General features: G+C 40.1%; 1 protein-coding gene across 11 annotated transcripts in view; it reads right to left on the bottom strand.

Annotated features, from left to right (window-relative positions):
- The window catches only part of CCDC198 (coiled-coil domain containing 198), a 41,242-nt gene extending 19,139 nt beyond the window's left edge, over positions 1-22,103 (bottom strand). For 2 of the 11 annotated variants that reach the window (XM_065548847.2, XM_005561348.5), the window contains exons 1-5: positions 21,739-22,103; positions 19,186-19,268; positions 11,167-11,253; positions 9,654-9,755; positions 8,692-8,851 (exon numbers count right to left, since the gene is read on the bottom strand). In XM_065548847.2, coding sequence (XP_065404919.1) covers positions 8,692-8,851; positions 9,654-9,755; positions 11,167-11,253; positions 19,186-19,268; positions 21,739-21,961 — 655 coding nt within the window. In that variant the 5' untranslated portion in view covers positions 21,962-22,103. Of the gene's footprint in view, positions 1-5,246; positions 7,134-8,691; positions 8,852-9,653; positions 9,756-11,166; positions 11,287-19,138; positions 19,269-21,738 lie in introns of those variants that run through there. The other 9 variants (XM_015453825.4, XM_073997444.1, XM_005561349.5 and 6 more) reach the window with 9 other exon arrangements.
- Positions 22,104-23,038: the final 935 nt, after the last annotated feature.

The following is a 23,038-nucleotide window of genomic DNA, read 5'->3' on the forward strand; positions in this document are numbered from 1 at the left end:
CTACCTCAGCCTCCCAAGTAGCTGGGATTATAGTCACCTGCCACCATGCCTGGCTAATTTTTTGTATTTTTAGTAGAGACAGGGTTTCACCATGTTAGCCAGGATGGTCTCGATCTTCTGACCTTGTGATCCACCTGCCTTGGCCTCCCAAAGTGCTGGGATTACAGGTGTGAGCCACCACGCCCGGCCTAGTTGTTATTTTTAAAATGATTTAAATCTTCCAAAAGTCACAATAATGCAACACACACCTATATACCACATCCATCAACATTTTGCCACAATATTGCTTACATCATATATATGCATCTATCTATCCATCTATCTCTCTATCAATCATCTATCTATCTATCATCTATCTATCTATACATGCTTTTCAGCTGAACCATTTGAAAATTAGTTGCAGAGTCACCTCCCCCCTAAATATATCACTACAAATCTCTTAAGACCAAGAGCATTGTCTCTACGTAACAAAACAATTATTACACTTTAGAAATTTAACATTGATATAATACTATTTTCTAATATATGGTCTATGTTCAAATATTCATGGTTGTCACAATAATGCCCATTATAGCTGCTTTTTATTTTCTGTTTTAGTTTTAATTTTTAGGTCCAGGATCCAATCTAGGATCATACATTGCTTTTTATTTTCTCGTCTCAGTATCCTTTAATTCAAGAATACTCTTCTATGCTTTTCTTCTCTTTCTCTCTCCCACAGTCTCTACACCCCATCACCATTCCTCCTCTTTCTCCTCTTTTGTCTCCTCTTCCATCTTCATTGTCTTTTTCATTTTTCCTAATGTAATGATGACATTTTGAAGAATCCAGGTCAATTATTTTACAGAAAGATCCTAAATTTTAGCTTCCCTTATTATTTCCTTGCAATTAAATTGAGGTTAAACATTTTGGGCAAGAATATTGCACAGGTGCTTTATATTGAACATCTACTATGTGCTAGACACATAATATATACTTCTGACATAGCAGAATCACCTGTTGCAGCCTTTTAGAAACAGATGTTTAAACTGTACTCCAGACCCATAGTACTGGGAAGTTCAATGAATCTGGCATTCTATTTTATTTTATATTTTTTATTAAAAGAGACAATTTATTTTTAGTTTGGGATTTTATTTATGTGCATATGTATTTACCTTAGCTTTTTATTTAAGCAGTTCCCAGCATTCTTTATAATGCACTCCAGAAAGCAACAGGAGCTTTGTTCAAGGGAAGCTGGCTTTTAAGCAAACAAAATCTTCCCAACCACTTTGTAGCTAAAACAAACATTTTAGGTCAAAGCCCAGAGTTTCCCACTAGACTGGTTGAAACGACCATAACTTTTGAATGTTATCTTAATGATAATTGTTTATTAAATCTTTTGGCAGTTTATGTAAGCCCTTGATATCTGAAGTTGTGTACTATTATATAAGAAAATCAAATATTTCTTTTTACCTTGTACACCATATTTTTAAAAACTACTTTATTGAACTATGATTGACATACAAAAGCTATACATATTTAATGTATACAGTGTGGTGAGTTGGAAACAAGCGTTTTAATGTGAGAATTCGTGCCTTGTGATTTGTTGGGCCTCAGTGAGAAGCTACCAGTTTTTCCCCTTGAATACTATTATAATGATTGTTGTTGCCTATTTAGATAGCACTGGCAGATAACCATGTTAATTAATGTCTGCAGCCCTGGTCTCTCTCCTAAGCTACAAAGGACGTTTTTGTAAAACTGGACACCTCCACTTTGATATCTACTTGGCAATAATGCAGCCCTACCTTCTCTTTCTCTCACAAACCTGCTTCTGCTCCTGGCTACCCTAATTCAGCAAACGGTACTACCTTTACCCCATTGTGTGCCTAATTCTTCAAGAGAAACCCAGGAATCCACCTGGTCTCCTTACCCTCTCCATGCACTCACATCTAACCTATCACCTGATAATTCTGATTATTTTGTCTCCTAACGATCTCATATCTGGCTGCTTCTCTCCATCCTCATCGAGACCCTACTCTCCTGGTCTCAACATCATCCCTCACTTGCACTTTTGCTCTGTCCTTATAATTGGTCTTCCTTCATCCTTTTACTTTCCCCTCCCACCCATTCTCTACAGTGTAGACAGAGTGATATTTAAAAATATGAACCTGCTTATGCCCCTCTCCTGCCCTATCAGTGGCTTCCCAATGACCTTAAGATAGAGTTTAAAATTCTTACCTAACATGGCTTACAAGACCCCGTGTGATTTGGCCCTGTCCATATCTCCAGAGCCATCTCCAGTTTCTCTCTGAATCTCTCATTCGCCTAGAGTCCATCATGTTCCTTACCCCTGCAGGACTTTTGCACGTGCTGGGGTTGATTACCATTTTGAACATTCCAGTACCCATGGTCCTCACACTCGCATGCCCTCCTCCCCACTTCATCCAGCTACTTCTTATCTCGGTTTAAATGTCCCTTCCTCATGGAAACTTTCCCTGACTCCACAGATACCAGGTCTACCCAGTATACTCTCGTTAAACAACTCCTTGTTAAACATCTCTATGCAAGATCCACAAACCAGGAACCATATCTGCCTGGCTCATCACCATACAATGAAACGACCACACAATGCCTGGCACTTGGTATGTGCTAAATAAATATTTGGTGAACAAATAGATGAATAAATGAATAAACAAATGAGCAATCAGAGAATTTTGGGAGATGGGAAGTATTGGTAACTAGGATCTAAAAAAGGCCCCATTCATTGGGGCTCAGGAGTGTCAGTCATCTCTGTTCTGCAAAGTAGTCAAGAACTACCAGAGGCACCACTCAGACTGGGAACAGAAATTTTCTAGAACATCCAGCTATCGGCAGGAGATCTGAAACAGAAGGGGAATGATTGTTTGTGTTGGGATCTAATGAAATATTAATGATAGCCTAAGTCCCACGACACCCTTGATGTTATGAAAATTCAGGTCTAATGTTAGTGTATGCGACAAAATTCAAATATTCAGTTTCATCCTTGAAAATCAATCCTTTGTCACTCATAAAGTATTACATATATAGTTTTGTGTATACAGCATTAAAATTTGAGCACTTCTGAGCTAGATTTCTTATTACTTGTTACATTTTTATAAATCCTTGTTTGATTCTCTGTGGTTTATAGACTTTAAAAAATAAAAACACAGTCTTTAAAAACCCAAATGGGTTTCGGGTGAGCAGAGTAAAGGAAAGTGTATCCTACTCCAAAATTAATTTAGGGAGAGAGGAAGGCAACAGCTGCCAGTGGGAAAAATAGGAAGTGATTTAGGTAGTAGAAGAATCACATAAAGCATGAAACCTGTTTGATGGTTGTGTATTTTATAATATGTGTTTCAGAAAACTGTATCACTGCTATGTCAAACCCAGAATTTCACATACAGAGCTATATTGAAAAATAAAACAAAATAAGATTCTTTATAGAAAGAGTGCAGGTGGCCAGATAAGACCAGAATTTTGAAGCTGACATTCAAATAACGGATTCAAAGTGACACATCCCTGAAGCATATGACTGTTTTCACTATAAGACATCAATTCTGGCCGGGTGCGGTTGCTCATGCCTGTAATCCCAATCCCAGCACTATGGGAGGCCGAGGCCGGCAGATCACGAGGTCAGGGTTTCCAGACCAGCTTGGCCAACATGGTGAAACCCTGTCTCTACTGAAAATACAAAAGTTAGCTGGGCGTGGTGGCAGGCGCCTGTAATCCCAGCTACTTGGGAGGCTGAGGCAGGAGAATCATTTGAACCTGGGAGGCAGGGGTTGCGGTGGGTCGAGATCACACCATTACACTCCAGCCTGGGCAACAAGAGAGAAACTCCATCTTAAAAAAAAAAAAAAAAAAAAAAGACATCGATTATACTCTTCTTCAGTTTTGTCTATATTCCCATACATTTGTATGGTACTTCTTCTTCTATTTTTTTTTTTTTTTTTTTTGAGAAAGAGTCTCTCTCTGTTGACCAGGTTGGAGTGCAGTGGTGTGATCTCGGCTCACTGCAACCTCCGCCTCTCAGGTTCAAGTAATTCTCGTGCCTCAGCCTCCCCTGTAGTTGGGATTACAGGCATGTGCCACCACTCCTGGCTAATTTTTTGTATTTTTAGTAGAGACGGGGTTTTGCCATGTTGGCCAGGCTGGTCTCAAACTCCTGATCTCAAGTGATCCACCCTCCTCAGCCTCCCAAAATGCTGGGATTACAGGCATGAGCTATGGCCTGTAAAGTGCCTGGCCACACTTTACATTTTATGTGTGCTTTTATACATGTTATTTTTTACATAAACTTTATGTGGTATACAATACTTTATGCCCATTTTATAGATGTGGAAACTGAGGTTTCTGGAGGTTAAATAACTAGAATTTAGCTATATTCTTTCTCTCTCTAGAATGAAATTATATAAAAAATAAACAGTTAATATTTATTGAGAGGCTATCATGTATCAGGTACTATTCTAGGAACAAGAAAAAGTCCTTGCCTTCATGGAGCTTCCATTTAGTAGATGCACTACTGGGACTCAGTGAAGGGCTTTGAGGTCAGTTCCAGTGCTCTTCCCACCCTCTATGTTCATTCATATCACAGCTTCAGCAAAGGGTAGGAGCCACAGAAACACATTAAATCTCATAGACTTGTACACCAAAAAGAGTGACATTCACTATGTGTATGTTATATATAATTTGTGTCATATGATTGTATATGTAATTTATTATATGAATGTATGTAAAATTTATGTAAAGCATGGGAGATTTCATTTTAAAGATGCAGTAGAAAGCAGTGACTGACTTTTATCTCACAAGAGAGCCACAACCCTCATTTCACCTTTCAACAGGGGAACAAGAAAGGTCGAGAATGTCGTTAAGTAAGAAGAGACAGCTACAGAGGAACCTTAATGACCAGACCCTGACAGTAGAATGCTTATGTAAGTGTAAGATCTTAGCTACACCCCATTTGTGGGAGAAAGTGAACTACTTTTAGAAGGCGCGGAAAGAAATCAAAGACGCTCTCTGGGAATAAGTGAAAAGGAATCATCGCTAGGACAAATGCTGAGCACAGAGGTGAAGCCTGTCGGCTCAGGGGTCAGGTGCCCTGTAAGTGCATCCCCGAGCAGCTTCACCTCTCACTGGCTGGCTGTGACCTTGCACATGTGACTGGACCTCTCCAGACCCAGTCTCTTCATCTGTAGGAGAGAGGTGGTAATAATTTTCACCTTGTAGAGTTAATATGAGGATTAAATGATGCATTTAAAATTCTTAGAAGCACTTTATAAATACTAGCTGTATCCATAGTTATCCCAGTATCCTACACTTTTACATGTACAGGGCTGCACAGTGAATACCGAAGCACAGAACAGAATGACACCCTTTGTAGGCATTGTAGTCTCTCCATCATCAAACACATTTCCGGTGATATTTGTCTTACTTCTCTTTCCAACAACTTCAGCAATAGGCAGGTGAGTTGATGCAGACATGTCATTCTAAGAGTCTAGTTAATTATGATATCATTATAATAGGAAGAGTTAGAATTCCCTGTCTATTTCATGCTAGCAAAATCTACATTTTCTAGGCTTATTTTGTCCTGTGTATCTCACACACACACGAGTTGTTACAAAGAAAAACATTCTCATAAGGTTAAAGTGTTGAAAGAGTTCTCAAGGGTTATCTAGTCCATCTAAGTTTGGCTAATGTTCAAAATCACTTGAGGACCTTTTAAAACGTAAAATTCTTTCACCTTCAACCTAGAGATTCAGATTCAGTAGGCTGAAGCTGGGAGACAGGACTAGGTGTTTCTTTTGTTTGTTTTGAGATGGAGTCTTGCTCTGTCGCCCAGGTTGGAGTGCAGTGGCATGATCTTGGCTCACTGCAACCTCTGCTTCCCAGGTTCAAGCGATTCTCTTGCCTCAGCCTCCCAAGTAGCTGGTATTACAGGTGCCCGCCGCTGTGACCGACTAATTTTTGTATTTTTAGTAGAGATGGGGTTTCACCATGTTGGCAAGCTGGTCTTGAACCCCTGACCTCGGGTGATCTGCCCGCCTTGGCCTCCCAAAGTGCTGGGATTACAGACGTGAGCCACCATGATCGGCCCTAGGGCTGAGTGTTCTTGAGAAGCTCCTCAGGTGGTTTTGCTCTTAACTGAGCATTTGTGCGCTACTGATGCAGCTACGCCTCCCTGACTGGCACTTGAATTGGTTCCTGCCTGAGTTACTCCTTCTGTTCTCTCTTCTCTACACTCGGTCACTTCCAGGAGAACGTGAGCTCCAAAGTCTGCCAGCTGCTTTAACTTTCCTTTCAGAAGTTGCAGAGTGCGGCCTTCTTTGAAAAATAAGGTCCAGGAGTCACAACCCCTACATTTGCAAACTTTTCCAAAGCTGTCCTTGACAGAGTTCCAAGTCCTTGGTGGTCCTGGTGGGGCTGTGTGAGTGCAGGTCAAAAAGACCTGAACTTGAATCCTGGCTCTGTCACACTGGGGCGAATAGTAGCTCCTACCTTCTAGGTTGTGTAAGAGTTAAAAGAGATAATGCATATTTAAGGCAAACCACAGTACCTGGCTTATAGTAAGCACTCAACAAACCTTAGCTTGAATAAAATGAAGCAGCTTTAAAAAGCATCAGGAGAGCAGAGGACAACTCCTTTCTCCTGTGCCAGTTTCTCCTCGGTCCCCTCCAGCTCTGAGACATCTTCCAAGGACTTGGCCGATGCTGGTTTTTCTTGACGTGCTCTCAGGTGATGACTGTTAAGTGTCTAACTTTAGCTGAGGCTTTTTTCTTGGTTGTTTTGCATATTTTTTAAAAGATATTGTTTAAATGGTAAAAATTGTGTGACTACAAAGGATATTTCATTCTGAGACTTGGGAGTATAGATTAAATAGATGCCTCAAGTAGATTTTCAATTATTCAGCCTTTTCTTATTTAATTAACTTATTGATGAAGCATCTTGTTTCTCCGAGTAGGAGCAGTGTCTCTTTCAGCAGGCGATTTTGCATCTTAGAAGTTCAAGACCTCTAGAGACATAGCCAGCTTTTCTGCAGCTCTCTCCGTGGTGGGTCGGTCCTGGTGATGTGGGGAATTTGGCTCACAGCACAGCAATCTCTGTGTGTGAACAATATTGGAAATTTCAACTGTGGGTTTGCCCTGGGGAAATACAAACAAGGAAAGCTTTATGGGGCTCTAATTGGTGGGGCAATGTAGCGTAGAAGTTGTGGACAAGCCTGTCCATTAGAAAGCATAGAGCGATCTGAGAGCATAAACAATTCGGCCCGGCTGAAATGTGGGGGCTGGGTGCGAGAGTGGCAGAAGGTGAAGCTAGAAAGGCTAGGTGGCAATGACTGGATCCTGAAAGGCTTAGAGTCCCAGGTTGAGTTTATTTTATTGAGACAGGGGGCTTGCTATGTTACCTAGGCTAGGTTTTGAAATCCTGGCCTCAGGTGGACCTCCCACCTCAGCCTCTTGAGTAGCTGGGACTATAGGCATGAGTCACCACACTTAGCTCCATGTTAAGGAGCTTAGACGTTGTCTTCAGGCTGACAGAGAATCACGGAGGATTTTTGTTTTTCTAAGCAGGAGAGTGACATGGTCAGATTTGCATGTTATAGGATTACTCTGATGTTAGTGCAGTGCTTCTAGAACTTCAGTGTGCATGAGAATCATCTGGCAATCTTGATAAAATGCAGATTCTCATTCAGTAGGTCTGGGGTACGACCTCCAATTTTGCCTTTCTTAATAAACTCCCAGGTGATACTGATGATGCTGGTCTGTGGTAATACTTCAATTACTGAGTAGAGTTAGGAATCACTTAAAGTTAAGCTTTTCTTAAACTTTAAGAGCATCACAATCACCTGGAGGGGTGATTAAACCCAGAGTACTGGGCGTAACCCCTGCAGTTTTTGATTCAGTCACTCTGGGCCCTAACAGGTTCCCAGGTGATGCTGATGCTGGTGGTCTGGTGACCACATGGAGAACCACTGAAGTGAAGTGTTGATGGATGGAGAGTGAGACCTAATGGGAGGGGCCCAGTCAGGAAGCTGTAGCTGGAACCCTGGTGTAACAGGACCAGGGTCATACCTAGGGCAATACTACCTGGAATGGAAGAGAAAGGGCAGATTTTACTTCTAGGTGACATCAGCAGGGCTTGGTGACCGACCAGCTGTAGGGAGATAGGGAAGAGTGACATTGGAGACCTTGTCCACTGAGCCGGTAGATCAGCAGGAACAGCAAGCTCAGGGTGGGCAGGGATTCATTCTAGAAATTCTGAATGTGCCAAAGAGGGTTGACCTGCGTGGAAAAGGGTGCAGTCGGGGAGATAAGTGTCTGCATATGGTACCAACCCTGCTGAAGCAAATTTGCCATGTGACTGCAGGCAATATATCTTCATGTGCTTCATTCTCTCTAACCACAAGATGAGGCTATTTTGCCTTTTCTCCTTCTAGGGATGAGGCAAGCCTTGCAATGAAGCATGCAAAGCATATTAAACCCATACAAAGAAAGAGACATTTAATTACCAAGCGGAAGTTTCTGTCTTTTCCTCCCAGCCATCCAAAATTACATGACAACATGCCCACTATATTCTGGGAAGTAAAACTCTCAGCAAGAACTCAAAGCTGTGTGCTGTCTTCTCACCATGCCCCTTCCTTGGTAGTTTATTTGATGAAGTTTAAAAAACTATTTTACTAAAAAATTGTACATGACTCACCGGGACCTCTGTTCAAGATTTCATCAGGCAATATGGTTAGAAGGTCATGGTCATCATTCTTTGGGGTGCTTTGAAGGGTTTTCTTGGCTTTATGGTCCCTTGGACTTCGCTTATTAATTCTTGTCTCTCCGTGAAGACTTTTCTTTAACTCCATTTGGGCCTGAAAATCATCAGCCATAAATGATCAATGTTCTTCCCAAGCTACTTTCACCAGAAGAGAGCAACAGATCAGCCACTTTGCAAGTTGTGTGCTTATCTGTAGACATCTGCAGTCCTCTAAGCAGAACATGGTTTTCTTTTTCCTACTAGAAGGTATGGGAACTTTCTTTATTCACAAGCTTGTTAGGAGAAAGGTGAGTGTGCCCAGTCTCAAAAGGGTATGGCTCAATTAGGATGAGGCCCCTTACAAAAGCGTGTTTCTGTAGGCTAGCTGATATAATTGGAGTTGCAGAGAGCAGTAACTAAAGGCTTGTTTCCTAGAGGGAGGAATTTGGAATATGACAGTTACAGGCATTACTGGTAAAGGGTTTTCGTTTGTTTTTTTCCAAGCAGTCTTTCTTGTTAGATAATTCTATGGCAAGAATTATAGAGAGAGGCCTAGGTATCAGAATAAAGAACAACTCACCCCCTCCTCCTTTCACTAAACCAAGAAAAATGATCTAGCCCCATTTTCCTATGTCCAGAGTGTCATAGGAGCAAACTATTTTTAAAAATGGAGACTTGAGGCACAGATACATCCTTGATAGGACTGAAAACTTAGAAAAGACTCAACAAGGTTATCAGCAGAAGGGAATCTTCCTGATTCTTCTCAGCTTTAGTAGTTGAACTTTTAACCTCAGTGACTAGATTTAAAATGCTAAGTAAAGCCTAGGTATCTATGCTTGATATATTCATGTGGCAGGGCAGTGATTATGTGATGAAAATTTGGTAAATATGACACTCTTTTCTCTTCTCATATTTACCTCTTGTCTTTTACGAATCATTTCCAGCATTTGCATCTTATGCAAATATTGTCTGTTCTCAGAAGTATACATTGGAGTTTGCATTTTCTTTTCTAGTACCTGCTATGAAAGATGACACACTTGTTAGTATGGGGTAATTTGTTACTGACTCTGCAATTCACAAGTTTACATCCTTCTTGAAACAGAGTGAGATCTTAATCAGTCATAACCCGTAGAGATATCTTGTGATGACAAAAGTGGACTATTGTATGTCCCTGACAAGTCCTTTGTGTCACTGTCAATGAATGAAGTGACTCTTTGATATGTATATTTGTAGTTTTTTAGGTTGCTATAGAGTTTTGTAAACCTTAAATGGGAATATCTTTCCACATCTCATTTTTGACAAGATATCACTTCCCTTGTAAACAGATGCTTATTACTACTTATTACTAGTACTAACCCCAGAAATGTGTTCAGTTTGAAGAAACCTTCCTTTTTCTCCCTATCTCTTCTACCACTAATTGACTGGCTATGAAATGAGAGGGAAGCTGCTGAATGGTGAAATGGAACCTATTTCTATAGAGTGCATTTCCATATGTCAGCCTAAGCCTTGGAGAATATTGCAGTTTAGGGAGGATTTGAAGTTGATTATTTGTGACTCTGAACATCTCCCCGCTGGTGCATCATAAACTCCAGTGGGACAGTGCAGACAGTTATTGAGGGCAGCCAGAGGTGAATATACCTTCATTTGTCATTTGCTGTTGCCAGGAAGGGTGATGTGTTTGACAATACCTTTTGTGTTGCCGTGTGGATAGTGACTGTCAGCTGATGTGAACCTCAGGGAAGGGCCATCTCCGCAGATGCTGTCAGCACCACAAACGTGGGCTTGATTCTGATAGCACCTGGACATCTTTACCAAGTCAGCCAGCCACACAGCAGCACCTAGCTAGCTCCAAAACAATTAGGAGTGGAAAGTGTTGAAAATCTGCTTCTGCCTCCCAGCTTTCATTTCTATGTGAGGGGAGTTCTAGTCAACAGAACATTACAAGTGCAAAGCAGGGAAAAGATACACAGAAGACATTTCTCAGGATTAATTTTTGGTGAGGTTGTGGCAAATAAGTCAGGAATAACTTGTAGATAAGATTTCTCCTGCAAACAGAACAAAGAGGATGTTTTAAACTGAGGGGAGGAATGAAAGGGAGGACTTATGCTGAATTTTTCACAGATTTGAAAACTTCAGAATCACCAATTTCTAAGTAAAAGTCTTTTCTCATCTACATTGCCCTGTTTTCAACACAAAACAGAAAAGGGCGCAGAGCTCATGCAAGAGGTAAGAGCCACTGCCAGTTGGAGGCATGCACAGAAGAGAATAAATAGCTTTGAAAAGTTCTCACTCTGAATGACTTAACAGTTTGATTTGTCTTTGAACTCCTCCATGCAGAGAGTGCATGAAAGGACCAGTGTGCTCCAGTGCCCCAATCCTGTGTCGCCCACCCCTAGTTCACCTCCCTGTCAGGTTACTGCTGCAGCTCACCTTTGCTTTGTGCATTGTCCTGGCTTCTCGCTGGCTCAGGAGTCTTCCTGAAGTAATTACTCGTGGCAAGTCGACGGGTTCGAGCTTCTAGAAGTTCAACGTTTAGAGCAGTCAGCATTCCTCATGCCATGAGATGATGAAACACAAAAGCCAGACATTAAACTATCTTAACACTTTGCAAAAGCGGCACTTATTTCTGAGAGCATACAGGAAAGGTGGTTCCAACAGCATTACAGTTATATTAGTGCAAAAGGCTTTTCAACCTATCTGGGTTCTTTATTATTCTAGTGCACTGTAGACAGTGCCTTATTGATCTAAGTACTGGTCAGAGAGTTAGGAGACTAAGAATCCTCTTCTGTCTGCATTGAGGGACCATGTCCAAAATTATCAAACCACCAGGATCTTAGAATATTAGAGATAAAAGAGGCACTAGGAATTTATTTTATTTCACACATTCCTTAGGTACCCAGCTGAACTATTCCAGCCCTTAGGGAAGCAATCTGTTTTTAAGATCTCTAGAGAAGCTCCTTAGTAGTAATCACTGGTGACTATGAGACACATTTAAAATGAAACTGCAGTGTGCTAACACATTTTAGAGATGTCTTTTTCTAGAAGGGGCTTGGCTTGATAGGGGAGATATGTTGGAGTTTCAGGGGGTCACTAAGACTGGGCAGCAATTCATGTCAGCCGGTCTGCCTCCAGCCCTTCTTGCCTTAGAAGCTGAGCACTGAGAAGTGATCAAGCAGGTTTGGGAGACGAAGGGTGGTCTCTTCACATTGACATGCAATGGCGAACGTGGAGGACCACAGAGTTTATCTGTTCCTTCAGTGAGTACTTAATGACTGCTACATGCCAGACATGGGGAGGCAACGGTCAGCAAAAACGGACATGGCCCCTCATGGAGCTTATAATCTATGCGTAATAGATGTGCTTTTGCTTGTGTGATTATTCAAGTGATCATTACAAACTGTGGTCAGTGCTTTGAAGAAAAAATCTGCAGGGCAGAACTATGATGCTACATAACTGAAGGACTCCACCTGAAAAATAATGTGTGTTAGGGGTTGAACTGTGCTACCCCACAAAATTCGTATGTTGAAGCCTAGCCCCTCCATACCTCAGAATGTGAATTTATTTGGAAATAGGGTCATTGCAGATATAATTAGTTAAGATGAAGTCATACTGGAGTAGGGCAAGCCCCTAATTCAATATGATAATGTCCTCATAAAAAAGGGGAAATCTGGACACCGACACACACACAGGCAGGACACGATGTGAAGATGAAGGGAGAGGTTGGGGTGATGGTTCTTCAAGCCAATGAACAGCACCGAAGAGTGCCAGAAAATTACCTAAAGCTAGAAGAGAGTCATGGAGCAGACCTTCCTCACAGGCTTCAGAGGGAACCAACCCTATGGACACCTGGACCTCAGTCTTCTAGCTTCCAGAACTGGGAGACAATACGTTTGGATCATTTAAGCCACCCAATTTGTGGTACTGTGTTACAGCCTTAGCAATCTAAGGCAGGAGGGAAAGGGCTAGGGAGGCAGTTCAAGAAAGTGCTTTAAGGTAGTACCTTTTCAGTAGAAATGGACAGATTGGGAGTTTTTAGGGGACTAAGGTGTGCCATAGCCCTGAGGTGGGGAGTGATCATGATCTGTTGAAGGAATGGAACGAAGTCAGTTGGCTGCAGTTTAGGTAAGTGAAACAGCAGCTTGGAATGAGCTAGGGAGGTGAGGCAGGGGCCAGGTCATGTAAGGCCTGACAGGCCATCAAGATAGTGGTCCCTTACGAGCAATGAGAAGCCACTGATGTGTTAAGCAAAGAAGTGACATGATTACCTTTGCTTTTTTAAAAAAGGTCACTCTGGCTGCAGTGTGGAAACTAGAAAGGAATAATTATGGATGTGGAGAGATCAGCTAGGAGGACAAAGATGATGGGCTGGGGTTGAAAGAGGGAAACTGATGATCTCTACAAATGTTTAAAGCTGACCAAACGAGATTCATTATGGTTAGTAAATGGGAATAGAGTCCACAGCACAAGGAATGGAGGGTGTTATACCCTGTGATGGGCAATCCAGAGGAAGACCTAGTTTGGCTGGGATGTAGAAGGAAAATACAAATTTGGTGTGCAGTAGATTGAGTTTGAGACACCTTTGAGACAGGCCAGTGTAGCTGTTGAGTTATACAGGGAGCTTGGGAGGAGAGGTCTGTGCTGGAGACTTTGGGGAATAATCCCAGAGTAGAGCATGAGTGAAGCCGAGGTCATGGTAAAGGTCAGGAGTGAGAAGAGGAGAGCTAAAGACTGCAGACTCCAGGAGTTCCAGTGGTGAGGCTGGTGGCCAGGAATAAGCTGGCCAAGGAGACTGGGAAATGATGGCTCAAGAAGTAGGAGGAAAACCATGAGGACATCATGCTGCAGCAAAGAGTGTGAGCCCTACTCCCACCTTAGTTCACTGCTGAAGGCACATGCTAATTTACTTTAAAATGGTTTAGTTTTGGTGTGATTTGTTGCATTATTAAGAGGTACATTTGGAAGTCAACTTGGCTTTCAAGGTGACCAGGAAAAAAGGAGTGAGTGGACCAAAGAAGATAAATACTGGATATTCAGTACTTGTAATGGGGAGCATGACCTGTGTCCACCACTACTTCCCTGTACAACCACTTCTAGGTCCCTGGTCCTGGACTGGAGAGCACCCAGCAGTCCTTTCTGCTGGAGCACCCCAAAGTAGACCTGGTAAGGAAGAGAAGAAGGGCAAAGAATGTGGAGACAAAGAAGAGACAACAAGGGGAAAGAGCTCATCTTTATGTTAGATATGTGCCAGGTAATAATTTGCATTTGTGGTGGGAAGTGGTTCTCTGTTCCATTCTCATCTCAGAGGAGGAAGTGGGTCTTTTTAACATAACTTAGCAAAGATTTAATGAGAGGAGATCAATCCTAGTAAGAGGAGTTTGTTCCCCTGGCTCTTAACCCTGCAGGACATAAAGATGCAAAGCAAATGGGACCTGCTGGTACGAGAGGCAGCTGCTGATCAAGTCAGAACACTGCAAGAAAAGTGGAAGGAGAGGAAGGGGAGGGGAGGCCAAGGGAGAGGAGCCCCTCAAGGCACCTATGGGAGGAAGAATCAGGAATGACTCAAGGGGGATTTCTGGAAGCTGGGGAGAACAAGTGTTTGTGCCATCCTCTGGACGTGGAGAGTGTTCAGGATTTGGTTCTTTCTTATTAGGTCTATATGCCTTTGCAGCTATTACTGTATGCCATACCCAGGGTTATAAATATGTAATCTCATTCAATCCTCATGTGAACTCCGTGGATAATTATGATGATTCCCCATTTCAGAGAGGTTGCTGACTTGTCTAAGGTTGAACAGTTAGAAAGTGGCATCTCCATGATTCAAGCACAAGTGTGTCCAGCTCCAAATCTAAACCTCTTTTCTGCACTATATGTTCTCCAGAATGGCTTATCTCAGACTTTTCTGGCATTAAAAAAGAAGAAATTCTTGGCCCATTCACTAGAGATTGAGATTCAACAGGTCTGGGGTATATCCTGGAAATAAATATTTTCACAACTCTCCCAGGGATTCTGATGATTTCTTCCTAGGTTGGGGGCCACTGACTTCCACATTGCCTTAAGTGAACAAAGGAATGACATCAAAATAGCCTACGGAGGATCTTTTTTTGTGGAATATTTTTGAAAAATTGAGTCTGAAAAAGCCACGAATTTTTAGTTTTATTAAACTCATCTATCCATAAATTCATAGACCAAGTTTTTGCTTTGCTAGTATAAATATGTAGTTATCACAGATCTCTTTCTGCTATTTTCAGTGTTTCTATTTAAACACACAATTCTAATAAGGGTTCAGTGGTAGATATCTGCAAGAACTCTCTCCAGGTTGAGTTTCTCCCTGGCCGTTGAGAAGAGCCTAAGGAATCACACTATTCCTTCACAAAAGCCACTAGATGGCAGCAACTAACATTGCAACTGGGATCTCTTCGTTGAAGCATTTACCACTTGATTTGAGAAGCACTGCAGAAAAAATTGTTGGCGAAATTGGCTTCAGCTAAATGAACCAGTCAGATGAAATTGCCTCAGAATTCTGGGTTTATATGCATGTTCCTTTTCCCTGCCCAGGAAGTGAGATGCCTCACTTCATCATCTTCAAAGAGAACACAATGGAAGGAACTACTAGAGAATTGGTTAGAATGACACCTTATTTTCACTTTATAATATAAGTATCATTTGTTTAAAGACTTCTGGATTATTTGACTTCTCAAACAAAACAAATGGTCAGCATAATCAGTTGAAGTGTCTGCTAGGAGATTTGGGAATCTAGTGAAGGGCCAGCGGACTCAAGAGTGCTGACGTGGGGGTTGCAATGTCAATTGATTGGTCGGGGTGAGTCTTATAGGGACAGTGAGATTTGAAGAAATATTTGAAGATCAGGGAGTTATCCAAGGAGATCATCTGAGGACACACTATATGTTGGGGGGGGAAACACCTCCAATATAAGCTAGAAATGGATGCATAAGAAGGTGATCAGGCCAGAGGGGACAGTGCTAATCAACTCTTCAATAAAAAGGCCCATTTGATGCAGAGTTCCCTGGCAGAGGCTCTCAGAGCCTCTCAGCTCTAGGTTGGATAATGCTAGTTCATGACTTGCTCTTTATTTGAGGAGTAGATGTTTAGGAAGTAGAAGGTGCCAAAAATATAACTCAAATAATTTAGCATACAATTAGGTTTGGTTTAATAATTAAAAATACTTTTAGAATTTTCTTTGGCAGAAATTAGGCTATTAATTAGCATGTCATGAGGACCCAGCATGTATTATTCTCTCAAAAACTCATTTGTGCTTGAAAATGTGCTGAGCTTCATTTGTGAAGATAATTATAGCTGGTCTCTTTGGGAGTGTCTGCCAAGTTTCTAGTGATTTCCCTCCTCTCTGGGAGCTGACTCCAGAGTCTATAGGGGAGACTTCTCTGCCCATATATCTACTGCATGAGTATATGCTCTGGCCATAGCTCATTGAACCAGAGCTGAAATCATGAGCAAAGATGAGCCAATATCCTTTCTCCTAGGAATCTGGAATTGGAGTCAAGAAGGCCCATCTGTCCATTTGACTGGAACTGTAAGATACAAGCTCAGGGTGGCCATATTTCATGTGTGGCCATATTTCATTCCTGAAGAACAGAGAAAACTCATCTTTGGTGAGAAAGAGTATAGCAAATGCACAGAGAAGAGCTTAGGAATTGAGAGAGCTCTGCATTTCAAGTTCCAAGGTATAATTCTTCCCTGAAGCTTAGGTGTCTCCCAGATCTTTGGTTCAATAAAGCATTCCTATATCCTTCTAATTAATCATGTTAGTTATTTTTGCTAGTCAAGGAGACTTCTAATACAGTCGTGTTACAGTGATGGTACAGACTTCTAATACAGTGATTACAGATCTGCAATAGCAGGGAGTGCACTTTGAGTGCTTTATCCTTCCTCCAGCAGGGATGATGGGTCTCATTGTCATTCATTCACTCATTCATTTTACTCACAAACTTTTGTGGATCTCATATTAAGTATTAATGGCTGAAGACATAAGATTGAATAAGACATAGTATTTGCAACCTACAGAATGGGAGAACATTTTTGCAATCTATCCATCTGACAAAGGTCTAATATTCAGAGTCTGCAAGGAACTTAAACACATTTACAAGAAAAAAACAACCCCGTTAAAAAGTGGGCAAAGGACATGAACAGACACTTCTCAAAAGAAGACATACACGCAGTCAACAAACATATGAAAAAAAGCTCAACATGACCGATCATTAGAGAACTGCAAATCGAAGCCACAATGAGATACTGCCTCACACCAATCAGAATGGCCATATTAAAAAGCCGAAAAACAACAGATGCTGGAGAGGTTGTGGAGAAAAAGGAACGCTTTTACACCATTGGTGGGAGTGTAAATTAGTTCAACCATTGTGGAAGACAATGTGGTGATTGCTCAAAGACCTAGAGGCAGAAATACCATTTGACCCAGCAATTCCATTACAGGGTATATACCCAAAGGAATATAAATCATTCTATTATAAAGATACATGGATGCATATGTTAATTGCAGCACTATTCACAATAGCAAAGACATGGAATTAACCTAAATGCCCATCAATGATAAACTGGATAAAGAAAATGTAGTACATATACACCATGGAATTCTGTGCAGCCATGAAAAGGAATGAGATCATGTTCTTTGCAGGGACATGGATGGAGTCAGAAGCCATTATCCTCAGCAAAACTAACTCAGGAACAGAAAACCAAACACTACATGTTCTCACTTATAAGTGGGAGCTGAACAATAAGAACACATGGACACAGGGAGGGGAACAACACACACTGGGGCCTGTCAGGGTTGGTGGAGAGGGAGAGAATCAGGAAGAACAGCTAATGGATACTGAGCTTAAGACCTAGGTGATAGGATGATCTGTGCAGCAAACCACCATGGCACATATTTATTTATGTAACAAACCTGTACATCCTGCACCTGTATCCCTGAATTTAAAAGTTGAAGAATAAAAAAGGCATAGTCTTTGCACTGAAATAATTCATTTGTCTTGATTCTTTGTTTTTAAGATGGTTGGTTAGGGTGTATGTGTATGGAGGTGGTGGTGCAGTGTTTGACTCTGAAATACCAATGTTCTCTCTTTGACCTTGTTTGACTATTGAGAAAATCAAAACTTAACCTCCTTTGTTTAGGATTGATAGATATAAAAAAGTACTTGTGAGCTATAAAGTACTAGACAAATATTTTTCACTAGTTAGAGTAATATCTTCTATTTGAACTAATCAGCTTAGAGGCTTCACGGAAACATGTATTAAACACACTCCTTTGAAAGGAAGTATTTGATTTAGGAATAAAATATCTTTTAAAACTATCCTGTTTACTTAGAGGATTTGTAAAAACTTGTAAATTAGATATTAATTTGTTATATTTCATTTTATTTTTCTTTATCTAAAGAATAATTTTGTAGTTTCTAATATTTTGGGAAAAAATACTCTTTTGAGACAAAATGATATAATCACTTCAAATAATGGCTGTGAGCTTCTGCAGAAGACAGGTAAAGAAAAACCAACTGAAACAGAAATAATCCCCAACAAATGAGCTCCAGTACCTCTGGGATTGGTCCAGGCATCTGGGTGAATTGTGTAGCAGGTGGGATTTGGCTTCAAATGTCAGTGATAGATCCTGCTCACAAGAGAGCCCTAAACCCTCCTTCCAATGATGCTCATTTTCAAGGACCACTCCAAACTACCCATTCCCTTTCTAGGTTGAGAGTTCTTAAAATGTATAGCTATCTACAGAGAACCCATTAAATATTTATTAAGGTGAATGTGTTTAAAGCTCTTGCTTTGCTTCCTTGGAATCCAATGTCCTGAATTTAAACAACCAGTTAACATCTAGAACAATAAAAGGTTAAAGATAGAAGGACTATAGAAATTACTTACGCTGATAGTTAGGAGTGCAGATTTTGGAGACCTGGTTGCTATCTGACCTCTGTGAGTCTTTGGGGGTAGTTACTGAACTCTCTGACTAGCATATATAAAACAAAGATAATTCTTCCTTTTCATAGATGGCTAAGAAGATTAAATAAATAACAGATTGAATTGCCTGTTATAGTATCTGACTTGTAGTAGGTATAGTAGGTATAATTAAATAGTAGTAGCTGTTATTATTTATTACAAGTTGTTTTCCCATAGTCAACCAACTAATTAGTGCTGGATTCAAGCCTCTTGAGTTGCATCATACCTATGTCCTTGCTACTAAACTTGCTTCTTTCGGTGGCCGGTCTTAAAAGCAAAATCATTGCTAAAGGAAAATCTTAAAGTAATAGAGTATTTGTGACTGATTGCATTTTTCTTTAAGAACATTCTCATTAATAGCTTGGTCATTATCAATGTCCCTCTTTGATGATTATAGTTTAAAAAGGGATGTTACCATTATATCCAAGAAATTCCTTATGAAGCCTTTTAAATTCATCTTACTTGAAGTCTTTGGGGTGGATGCCTTTTAATAATACTTGTTTCTCTGTATTCCAGTGGGATGTCAAAATCCACATCTCTGGATGCTTGAAGGATTGGAGAAGAAACAAGAATAAAACGTTAAATATAATTTACTATTAGATCAGGTAATCATTAGTTACTAGACTTTATCAACACAATTTTGTACCTTTCCAGTTATATATGTCTAACCTGTAGGTTGAATGTGGAGATGAAACACAGAAAGCAGGGAACCTACATTAGTGCAAATGACACTGTTTTAGTCTAGACTTGGGATTTAATATCTGCTCTCCTAACTTCCTACTCAGGTTCATATTTAGGGGAAGAATTACAAAATTACCAATATGTTGACTGCAAATATTTTTCAAACAGAATTTGGCCTGGAAAATAGAAATTTATTGACTTGTTTTAATTCCATAAAATCTCCTCACCGAAATATAAGACATCAGAAAAATATATAACTTTAAAAAATGAAAATAATCTTCTTAGATGAAATAGATGATAGATAGATAGATAGGTGATTATACAGAGATGAGACAGAAATGGAGTATGTGTGAACACAATTCAATAGCCCCTTTAGTGAAAAAAATTTCCACAGATTGCCACTATAATACAGCATATCAATATTCTTTCCTGATGAAACAAGCCAGGGATACAGAGTTAAGCCTCTATTAGGAAACAGAGAGGCTCAACAGATCCATTATGGATTTTATTTTCCAGCTTGATTATCCTGAGCTCTTGGGAGTGCTACCATGACCAACGCTGCATGAGTGCAGTTCTTGTCTTTCCCTTTTAATAATCTGGACACATTCTGATTTCTAGATTGTTTCACAGAGTATTTTACAGTCCCACTTTGCATTTTAAATGGAAAAATCCATGGATAATTATGCATCTTTCTCTTTAAGACATGTGAATGACCGCTTTAAGGACTTTGTTCTCTCTGACTTTTAGTGGTATGCAAACTATGTCCTTATTTTCTTTTGAAAAGATGCCAGCATATTGAGCAGGATGGAAACAACAAACATATTGGATTTAAAAATGTAAGTATTTTCAGCTATTTTTTCAGAAATCTTACTAATCCTTATTTTTTTATTTTAGTGATGTTAGTCCATTATTTAATTAGATTCTCCTCAAATGGCATAGGCTGTGTCAGGCATTTATTTTTACCCCTGATTACAAGTGAAAAAAATTGATGAAGTAACTTGCCCAAGGTCGTTCGATTTGGTATTTGATGGAGCTGCGGTGAGAATATGGGAGATCGTCATGAGAATCCTCATGATCTCCTTGTTATTTATTTTCAATGTGATTTTGTCACTTCAGACATAAGCATGTTTTCCAGTTGGGACTCTAAAGCACATGAATCAGCTTTCACCATTTATTCAGTTACCTAAATCTTTTTTTTTTGAAACAGAGTCTCTCTCTATCACCAAAATCTTAAAACTCTCAATGGGGATTTGGATAAAAAGGGAATTCCTCAGTAGGAGCATTGCATACTCTTAGTGCACACTCACGCTCCATTTTTTAAATCGTGTCTTGTCACCTATTCGTCTGTCATAAAAAATTTCCTAAGGGGAAAATTCCCATCTATGTGCTTAAGAACTTGAAGACCATAAAGAACATAAAAATAGGCCATATAGAAACAACCAAAGGTTATCAATTCTGCAGACAGTAGACATGAAAAATCATTCCAGGCAAGATTTGCTAGGTACCAAAAGAGAATGTGAGGCTTTCTGAATGAGGCATCCAATAAGGGAAACTTATTTGTGTTATTGATCCAGAAGGTGAAGGAAAGGGAAAACAATATACATATGCATATATATATATATAAAATAAACATATATTTTTCTAAGTGAAGATGTCTGTTTAATTATCATTGTGGTCATGATAAAACATTTTACATGGCTTATAAAATATTCCAGGATAATTTATAGCCACTTCAGGCTCAGAGCTTCCAATCATAATGGGAAAGAATTCTGTTAGTTCTGCAGATGACCATGAAGAATGTGGGGTTGGGAAAAGGGTGACTCATCCACTCCAATGTACTGTAATAAATCAATTCTGTTTAGGGTGGTTTCAAAATTCATGTTAGAATTAACTCACTCTTAAAGTGCTGCTTTCAAAACCACAAAGCCCGGTGCATAAAACTATACTGGAGAGAATGATTTAAATTTAGAATTTAACTGAAATGCGATTGCTATCATTTATCACATTAGTATCTATATAATTTTAATGGTCTGTCAAAGCTAGGTATAAATATTGAAAGCATTACAAACTGAGCTGAAACAAAATGATTTATCCTTCTCATATGGAATGGTGAAAAGCCCTTTGTACAGTTTATACTCCCATTCTAATGCACCCAGAATACTTTCAATTGACATTCAATCCTCTTTGAAAGATTTGAGTTTTCAAAGATAGCCTAAATTCCTCTACATTTCAGTAATTTAGAAACTTTCTGAGATCATGGAGACAGTCAGATAAATCTATTAATAATGCTCCTTGGTCCAGATACACACATCTCATGCTGGGTTTTATGTTTACCTGCATAGTATCTTCCATACCAGTTTTCTTGTAAAGGTGGCAGCTGCCCTTCCAAGGCTTTATTCTGGTCCTGCAGTCTTGCCAGTGAATGTGAAGTCTTTTCTTCCAAATTCTGATTGAATGCAAAGTCCACAGGGCCAGCTGAGGGAGTCTCTACCTCTTTGTTTTGCAAAGGTGCTACTTTGATCACCCTCGGGTGAGTCTTAGAGTGACTCAGGCCCATTTCATGTGAAAGACATTCAGAGGAAAGCTGCGAGGAAAGTGGTTTTGGGGTCTTTAATATAGCTTGTTTTAATCAAGGCATTTCAGAAGTTTACCCTGGCTTTACAAAGCAGTCATTTCCTTCATGGCATCCTTCTAGCTCTGTTTCACTGCACACTAACCCTTTTGGCCACTTCCTGGGAGGCTGGTTTCCATGGAGACTTCCCTTCAACTTTGCCATTTCAGACCCAAAGAATCCAGTTAAACATTGACTTGGTTATGCTGCTTTCTGAAATACTCAGTGATAGGAATAGAAGCCACTATTGATCATTAAACAAATATCTAACACCAGGAAGATTATTAACACAGAGAGAGATGTAGAGCAGAGGTTTAGAGAAGTCTTAAACTTGACGCTTTCACTGCAAGCACCTTTGTAAAAAAACTAACAGCTGAGAATAGCTAAGCCATCTTTGCAACTAAGAGGATGCATGCTAATTACCAAGGCGTTGTTAATCTTTAATTTAATTGAAGAATTTATCCTCCAAGTAGGAAAGAAAGCAGCGGAGTGGCTAAAGCGTCATTTGATTTTTCTGTTGATGACTTGAGTTGCCTTTGAAGGGGATGAATACATTGCAGGACAGGAGGATAATAGAAACTTTTTTCCTGGGGATGAGGGGAAAAACTTCTTAAACATAAAAAGATAGCCTATTTACTATGTTTTTAAATTTAATTAAATTCATTTATTTATTTTTGAGACAGAGTCTCACTCTGTCACCCAAGCTGGAGTGCAGTGGTATGATCTTGGCTCACCACAACCTCTGCCTCTCCAGTTCAAGTGATTCTCCTGAGTCAGCCACCCAAGTAGCTGGGATTATGGGCACCTACTACCACCACACCCATCTAATTTTTGTATTTTTAATAGAGAAGGGGTTTCACCATGTTGGCCAAGTTGGTCTCAAACTCCTGATCTCAAGTGATCCACCTGTGTTGGCCTCCCAAAGTGTTGGGATTACATGCATGAGCCACAGTGCCCGGCCTATTATGATTTTTAAAGTAGAAAAAAGACTAGAAGGAAATATGCTGAAATATTGAGTAGTGA

This window comes from Macaca fascicularis, chromosome 7 (assembly GCF_037993035.2).
Source record: "Macaca fascicularis isolate 582-1 chromosome 7, T2T-MFA8v1.1".
Lineage (NCBI taxonomy): Eukaryota > Metazoa > Chordata > Mammalia > Primates > Cercopithecidae > Macaca > Macaca fascicularis.